This window comes from Atractosteus spatula, chromosome 9, assembly GCF_055471065.1.
Source record: "Atractosteus spatula isolate fAtrSpa1 chromosome 9, fAtrSpa1.hap1, whole genome shotgun sequence".
Classification (NCBI taxonomy): domain Eukaryota; kingdom Metazoa; phylum Chordata; class Actinopteri; order Semionotiformes; family Lepisosteidae; genus Atractosteus; species Atractosteus spatula.
This window is the reverse complement of record NC_142714.1, coordinates 49,005,279-49,013,685: the sequence shown is the minus strand read 5'-3', so window position 1 is coordinate 49,013,685 and position 8,407 is coordinate 49,005,279. Positions and strand designations below refer to the sequence as shown.

The window sequence follows — 8,407 nt, the reverse complement described above, 5'->3', positions numbered from 1 at the left end:
TTCATAATGCAGTGATATTTACTCCATAACCTTTTAATTATACCTTACAGTAGAACAATAATGCATTCATCCATTATTAGAAAGCTGCTATTTCCTGGCAAGGTTGGACAGGGTGCAAGGTGGGATTAGATCCTAAATGGAACACAAGCCCATCACAGAGCTGACACTCTGGACCAGAGAGAAAAAGCAGAGACACATAACATCTATATTATGTAATCCATAACCAATCAACTAACCAGCATGTTTTGGGAAGAAATTTGGAAACCTAGTGTCTGAAGAAAATCCTCACAAAGCCACGGAGAACATGCACACTCCACACAGAAGGATCCCTAGTCAGACATCAAACCCATCCCGTTATCCAATAAGCCTATTTTCTAAAGCACTTTCTTTTGTACAAGTGCTTTCATCTCAGGTGATTGTACAAAAAAGTGAGAAAAAGCAGCACGTATGTAAAAAACAACACACAAATGTAAGAAGGGTTCTCACAGGTAGGACATTTAAGGTCAGCTTTTCCCATTTTGAATAAAGTTTGCCTTTGCTGCTCCTCACCTCCACATTAAATCCCTGCTACCTGTTTGCCCAGTCTTACATTTTATGAATATTTAGCTTTTTTCTTCTGCGGTTTCTATTTGCTGTTGGCTCATCCTCCTGTTTTGGTGTCATCACCCAAATGCCACCAGTTTACGAACTATTCTGAAGTCATGCATTAGGGATCATAAATTGGGAAGAGCGGTGGTCCTCACAGACAGCCCTGTGATCCTCCACTGATTATCTGACCTCACTTTAGCTATTTTCCCTTACCTGTTCTCAGTTTTCTACCCATTAATTAGTCCCCCTTCCAAAGACATGCATCACTGAGACTGCTTACTGCCAGCAATTAATTATAAGAATTCATATTTTATGAGACACTTTAGTGAAATCCCAATACACCATATCAAGTGCACTGTGTCCATTACTGTTGCTAGTACGCGTTACTTATGGAACACCTTCATTTTTTTATTTTAAGTATTTTAAAAAGTGGAAAATGTTGACAAGACTAGCAAAACCAAGAAACAAACAAAAAAAAACAACACAGAATATATAGAAACACGTAAAAAGCAAAACAAAACACAACACAGAGGCAAAGAAAAAACAGCTCAAACTTGCTTTTGCCTTTTCTTGTTGAAGCTGGAGAAGAGACAGGATCCACGATAAAAGTGACTGCAGACTGTTTAGATGTGTGAAGTAATCAGTCCTTTTCAAAACATTCAAAAAAGGCACCCCAGATCTACCGTGGCCCCGATTTTCACAGCACACTAGATCATGAATATACCGTTCTGCTAGTGTACCCTGAGAACACCGCAGACACTCCGATCAGTTCCAACAGAAGGAGCAGGGCCGATACAGAGTGAGAAATATACAGGCTCCCGCCTTGACAACTTCAAACCCTTCACTGGTGAGATGGTTTCTTCTGCTAATTGCCAGGGGTTCTAAGGCAACATCAAAAAGGCAACTTTCTCTGTGCCCCTGTGCAACGAGAGGTGATCAGAACTGTCACAATTAGTTACAATTGTGGCTTCCAGGCTGCATACAGCATTTCAACACGCTTTACAAACGAGGCTCCTAGACTGAAAAGTTAAAGTACTACCGAGCGCATTCCAGCATCTGGCGATATGAGGTGCTGGTGTTCTTCTCACGATCAGTATGTAAAATATTCAGCAGCTGTCGCGCCTGAGACAAGGAAAATGGGCAGGGGCGAGGAGAGTCCTGACTGGTCGGGGTGTAAAGGGCTGACACATGTTTAGCTGTTCTGATGAAGACGTACCTTTTCGAAATCCTTGCTGATAATCCCCTCGCATCCTGTTTCCATACCATTGATCCTCTAGTTTAGTTCTAATTAACATTTCCAGAACTCTCCATGTAATAGAAGACGTATTGTCCTGTAATTAATCTTGTTCAGTTCCGCCAACCTGTTGGAACCGAGGCCCAGTGCCTATCAGTGTCTGGAGTGCCCCTACAGGGGGGGGGCGTTCTGATAATAGTGTTAATGTACTGTCTCATTTCCTTAAGAGCAGGTAAGAATCACCTGACAAGGCAATGGGAAATCAATCTATTTGTAAACCTAAAGTGAATAAAAATCTATCTGTGATAAGGGCATAAGGGTGTTCTGCCTGTTCCAGTAAAAAAAAGAAGAGAAGCATAGCTACTGAAGATTGCTGCTTGTCCTACTGTTTTGAAAGCAGGTGCTCCAGTGTCTAGCTTCAGCTGCTTTTATGCAGTATATTTAACTCTGCTGCTCTGCTGGTCTCAGATGGACGGGTGTTTCAGTTTTCAGCACACACATTCGATCATTCTAACTGCTTTAAAACAGGACTTCCTCTCCTTGTTCCTGGAGAGCAACAGCACTTTCTAGAGCTTGAGAATTATTTCATTGAATCAGTCGTTTGAAAAGTCTGGTCAAAAACCAGCCCGTGGATCTTCAGGGACAGGGGTTGAACACCTGTTTTAAACTAACCTTTGCACACCACACAAGACACTACTGCACTAAGTAAATCATATATCAGGGCTCATGCTATTAGGTGACCTCTGTGCAGGAATATGGGTTTTGTGCAACAGCAATAGAATTCATGCATGTTTTGCACATCAACTTTAAGATTTATACACAGTGGTTTGTTTTTGCTTTAATTATGTTGATGTTTGGAGAACCATAAACAGAAATATTCTATTTGCAAAAACGCTAATGATATCTTGATCATATTGAGAAGTGATTAAGCAAAAAAGGCTAAGCTCACCTGGCCCTCTTTCCAAGATACTGGCAGTGCTCTGGATCCCACTGCCCAGAAAACAGTGTGTGGTTGTGCAGGAACCATTGCATTGCATTTGGCGCCCTCTTCTGTTTGCGTTGCAATTTTTAAAAAAATCAACTCAGCCGAGCACTGCCCCCTGGTGGGCTGCGACAGTTACAGCACAAAAGTCCCTTCCATTTTTTTTTTAAATTAAAAATGACAGTAATTTTAAAACAAAAAAAAAACATACGTACAACACATTTCAGTCATCACTATATTAGTCATTTACAACTCCAAGGAAACGGAACATTCTGTGCACTCGTACAGAACATTCGCCAAGTCTCCTGGCATCACAAACATAGTTCAGGTCCAGCTCTCGCCGACAGACAGGAGCTCTCTTCTCCCGTGGGAATGCGCGTCAGGGCATCCCTCTCGCCGTCCCAGGACTGACGACGGCAGAACCAGTCTCTCGGCTCAGGCCAGCTCTTTCTCGGCATGTGACGGACATGAGCACGGCCCTTACGGCTTCCGGACCCTCCCAGGGCAGCGATCTAGCCGGGATTCCGCACTGCCGGAGCTCTTCCCTGCTCCCTCTCTCTTCCGAGTCCCGAGGTCAATGGAGGACACGAAGGCAAGGCTGCTCCTCCTCTTCCTCCGCTCCCTCTCAGCTGCTCCCAGCGCCGAGCTCTGCTGGGGCGCCGGCGCCCCTCCCTTCCTCTCGCTCCCTCCCGAACTCGATCACCAGGGGCTTGTCCAGCAGCCGGAATCCGTTCGCCAGCTCCAGCGCCTCCCGGGCCGTCGCCACGTCTGGAACGGAGAATCGGATCTGAGCCGCCGGAGGCAGGGGCCGGACCTGGAGGGCCAGCCTCACCCGCCATCGCCGGCGTGCCCCGAGTTTGAATGACTTTTTAAAAACAAATATTTCATTTCACACGAAAAAACACACAGAACTGGTAGTTATCAGTCCATGCTTACACCATCACTTACGCCATACGTATCTTTTTAATTGAGCTTTTAGTTAAATTAGTTCTTTGTTTTTTGGCTTGTGAGACCCACCAGGGAACGTGATGAAGGCCTGGCCCTTGAGCCGGCCAGTCAGCAGGCGGTACCGGAGAACCGGGGCGCAGGGGGGCTGGAACCGGGAGAACACCGAGACCAGCTGGGCCAGTGAAGCCCGGGGACTGAGGTTCCTCACAAACAGCACCTGACAGAGCGAGAGAGAGGGACAGGCAGCACAGACTGGTTAGTGCCTTCTGCACGCGCAATCCTGAATACGCCCCCCCCCCCGCGCAGTGCTTTTCACTGACTCCAATCGGAATTGCTCGTTGAGTGTCACAGACAGACAGGCGCTCAGCTGAACAATGTGTTGTAGAAAGCCCTACCTTGGAGGGCTCCCCCTGTTGGTAGTTGTGAAAACGTGGAATCTGCTGGATCTCCTGCACAGTGGCCCGGTTGGCACGGATCTCCTCCTCTGAAATGGGCTGCACTGGTCCGGTCACGGTCACTGGGGGGCCCCCGCCCACACCACACAACTTGCCGATTGGCTGGCTCACACTCAGACTCCTTGACACGGGCAACCCCCTGCTGCCCTGGGGTTCTGACTGGTCAGAGGTGGTGTTCTCCCTCTGGGATTGGCTAGAGCCTGTGCCGCCGCTCTGTGATTGGTCAGAGCTGTGGATATCCCCCTGTGATTGGTCGAAGTGGCTGTTCACCCTCTGGGCTTGGCCAGAGCCTGCGCTGGCGCTCTGTGATTGGTCAGAGCTGTGGATATCCCCCTGTGATTGGTCGAAGTGGCTGTCTTCCCACGGTGGCTGGCTGGCTTGCGCGCTCTCACTCTGGGATTGTCTGGGCTGTGGCGAGCTGTGGTCTGAAGGCCCCCCCTGGACCTTTGCAGAGAGGGCCTGCTGCCCGGCATCTCTCAGGACAGCCCTGTACACGGAGTCCAGCGAGTCAGAGCACAGCGTCTGGCCATCGTCAGGCTGCGGCTCCTCTTCTGTCAACGAGAACAAGGAGTTCAGGGACAGGAGGGGAAGACTGTTTTAAGGCCAGCGTACGGGGAGCCCAGAGGGCAGGAAAGTGGCAAGAGGCACACAGAAAGGCAGAGCGGGTGGACAGTGTCCCCGCAGACACATTGAGATGGGAAGCAGCAGGACGTGCACCTCTCACCCCGGTGGTAGAGCGCCGTGAGGAAGCGCTGCCGGTCGGCGCCGTGGAACAGCGCCTTCTCGATCTCCATCTCCCGGCGGCTCAGGGCGCGGCTGGCCGAGAGCCGCTGGGGCCGCGCCAGCAGGGCCCGCCGCGCGGCCAGCTTCTCCTCCACCTGCTGCAGGCGCTCCTCCCTCGCACCTGGGGCTGCGGACACCCCCCTGCGCTGCAGAGACAGAAGGGGGGGGGGGGGGGCTGCGGTCACACTCCCCGCGCAGCCTGCCAGAACACAGGCACGCCTCCGAAGGCCACTTCACGGATCGTAAGCACTAATGCAGACACCGTTCATGCAAAACACAGACTCACAGCCCGCAGCTTTGCACCATGTGAAATTCTCCAAGCTGCAGGGCTTCACAAATGAAGGGGGAAAGCACATTTTATGTTGTTTTCCCTCTATTTCTCTCTATGCAGAATTTACTCAAAAGCAAACAAGCTTTATCTAGCAACTGCTTACGACTTTTCAGACAGACTTATGTATTTGCCAGCAGCTGTATCACCCTGCAACTCACCACTGGCAGCCCACTGGAGCTCAGCAGGTGTGAGCCTGGTCAGCACCTGGATGGGAGACTCCTGGGAAAGCTGAGGCTGCTGCTGGAAGAGGTGTGAGTGGGGCCAGCAGGGGGCGCTCACCCTGTGGTCTGTGTGGGTCCTAATGCCCCAGTATAGTGACGGGGACACTATACTGTATAAAGGCACCGTCCTTCGGATGAGATGTAAAACCGAGGACCTGAGTCTATGGTCATGAAAAATCCCAGGGAGTTTCTCAAGAAGAGTGGGGGTGTAACCCTGGCATCCTGGCCAAATTTCCCCCTGGCCTTTACCAGTCATGGCCTCCTAATAATCCCCATCTCTGAACTGGCTTCATCACTCTGCTCTCCTCCCCACTGAGAGCTGGTGTGTGGGGAGAGTACTGGTGCATCATCCAGGTGGGGCTGCACACTGGTGGTGGTGGAGGGGATCCCCATTACCTGTGAAGCGCTTTGAGAGGAGTGTCCAGAAAAGCACTTTAGAAGTGTAAGGAATTATTAAACAGAGATTTGTCCGGAAATGAGAGAGAGGTGAGAACAGGCTTAAAAGTTCTACCTTAAAGAAACAGGTAATTGTTAACCCAGATCTCTACCTTCTCTGCGTTTCTCAGTGCATCCCTGCTCAGCCACAGCTCGATTTCGGCGTCGGTGAGGCCTAGCTCCCTCAGGCTCGCCAGCTCCTGCTCCCCGTCCTGCAAAGCCTGAAACTCGGACAGGCTTCTCACTCCGGCTGCCTGCTCCCCAAAGGGCTTGTACAGGGCCGCCGGCGCAAAACACTTCCTCTTTGCCACGCACCTAGAAGAGGAGACAGCCACGGAGAAGTAAGATCTGCCTCTCGGGGGCTTTTAACTCCCTGCGTCTCCCCCCGCCTTCGTCCTACTCTGAGAGGCTGAAAGAATCGCTCTGAAGGGTCCTGGTACCAATATCGAAAATGCTCAAAGCCACAGGAAGGTGCACATCTTCACAGTGAACCAGGGGAGACGACACTGGAAACTACGTGGAACGGCATTTAAAACAGCTGGGGCTTTTCCATGCAAAGGATTGTGGGAGCACGGACCAAGCTGGCCACTGCTGACTCTCGCCACCCCACAGCCCGGGTTTGATTTCCCCATCAGGCTACGTTGTACGGGTGAAAGTACGTGGAAGTGCAATAAAAACCGAGAATGGGAGGCGCTGCTTTGCACAGAGGGGGGCGGGAGAGTGGAGCGTGCAGTCTCTGGCCTGGTCTCTCTTTCAGGAGGCAGCAGGGTGAAGCGGTTGCACACCCACCCGCGGGGGGCCTCCTCACCTGTCCAGGTCCACCGCGGTGTCCAGCTGCTGCAGCAGGAGGCCGCGGAGCTGCCGCTGGCCCTCGGTCTCCTGCTCCTCCGGGGCGGGGGCGTCCTCGCAGGAGTGCCGGCTCACGCTGCGGGGCGGGGGGAGGGGGAGGGAGAGGGAGAGAAGAGTGTGACACAGGGTGTTAGAGCACCAGTTACTACCAGCTGCTATCCGACGCCTAATCCTGACCGAGCTCCTCCGAGTGGCCACACAGTCCAGGACACCCTCTACTGCGTCTTAGCTGACATGCTGTCTGTCGCAAACGCACTGCTGCCTTCCATTTCCAAGCGCCATAGCCACGTAGAGCGTTATTAAACGCCGTCAGCCGCAGGCGGCACGCTGGTGCAGCGGTGAGCGTCGCTGCCTCAGACCGCTGGGGCCCTGGGTTCAATTCCGTGAGAGCTGGCTGTGTGGAGTTTGCATGTTCTCCCCATGTTCACGTGGGTTTCCTCCAGGTGCCTTGGTTTCTTCCACAATGGTCCAAAGACATACTGGTAGGTTACTTCTGGGAAAACTGGCCGTGTGTGTGTGTGTGTGTGCCCTGCGATTATTGATACAATGACAGCGGCCTGTGGAATAGCAAGGGTAACCAAAATTCGTTATTTTAACCTTGTTTTATTTTTTATTGTAAATTTTGTGTTATTGTACTATAAATGTTAACCTCTGATCACTACAGATGAACGAGCAGTTCAACAGGAGAGACTTCATAGCCCAATGAGTAGTACTGAACTCTGTTACACTAAGGACACACTGTAGCACAATTTGCCCACAGCTACTTCACGTATAAACACTGCTTCGCGTTAACACACCGGACAGGGGTAAATATTCGCGCTGGGCAACTTCCCGCTCACTTTCTCATTAATCTCAGGATTAATATTAATATGGATACTTTGTCAGAGTTTAAAGAATAACTCTTCCGCTGTCAGTCCTATTCTGGCTTCAGTTCTACATAAAAAGTGAAAGATCAACGCGTTCCTTCCCGACAAGCCTGCCCTGAGCTGTTGGGTCCCAAGAGACAGCAGCAGCACTGCGGGTAGCTGCGTCCGGACCACTACTCACACTACCGATTCACGGACTACGACAATAGCCAGTGTCAAAACAAGAGCTATTGCACCCTATCCCAACCAATTACTTAAGACTTTTAAATAAAACAGATCCTTCCATTACTACCGATACACCATTCAAAACGTGCACGTAATGTCGGTGCCTGTAACGAGGCACTGAGATTGTAATCGAAATGCAAATACCGAGATTCCCGATTATTAAAAAAAAAGTATTTTCACTTTAAGTTCGAAGGGAACGAATGTAGAGTTTAACGAGATTTACCGGCGCATTTTCAGTTCTGCGGAAAAGCAAAACGACTCCCTTTTGTTGACAGCAAAGCACTGTGGGAGAATTGAACAAACCGAAGGGAATTCTGGGAAATGTAGTTCGGAAGAGCAGGATGAAGAATACGAAAGGGTAATGATTATTTGAAGCGAGTGAATGGGCCAGGTTAAATTGTATTTATAAACTGAAAACAGCGCTGTTAATATTGTATGAATAACATATGTCCGTACCCTGTGATTAAATCAGGCTCTGTGTCGCATCTCT

The 8,407-nt window shown here is 50.3% G+C and overlaps 1 protein-coding gene across 1 annotated transcript; it reads right to left on the bottom strand.

Moving 5' to 3' along the window:
- Positions 1 to 3,025: 3,025 nt before the first annotated feature.
- rbm41 (RNA binding motif protein 41) lies at positions 3,026 to 8,195 on the bottom strand. The gene is made up of 7 exons (XM_088924697.1): positions 8,141 to 8,195; positions 6,786 to 6,902; positions 6,091 to 6,292; positions 4,932 to 5,136; positions 4,148 to 4,758; positions 3,822 to 3,969; positions 3,026 to 3,572 (listed from the first exon to the last, which is right to left on the bottom strand). Exons 1-7 carry the CDS (start codon positions 8,146 to 8,148, stop codon positions 3,430 to 3,432), a joined length of 1,434 nt encoding a protein of 477 aa, XP_088780823.1. The 5' UTR covers positions 8,149 to 8,195; the 3' UTR covers positions 3,026 to 3,429.
- Between the last annotated feature and the right edge of the window lie 212 nt (positions 8,196 to 8,407).

What these genes read in the sequence shown, in the direction of transcription:
- rbm41 (XM_088924697.1), bottom strand. An exon ending in ACCGCGGTGGACCTGGACAG is followed by an intron (nt 6,293 to 6,785) that starts GTGAGGAGGCCC and finishes CTCCTCTTCTAG; the next exon opens with GTGCGTGGCAAAGAGGAAGT. An exon ending in CACTGAGAAACGCAGAGAAG is followed by an intron (nt 5,137 to 6,090) that starts GTAGAGATCTGG and finishes CTGTCTCTGCAG; the next exon opens with CGCAGGGGGGTGTCCGCAGC.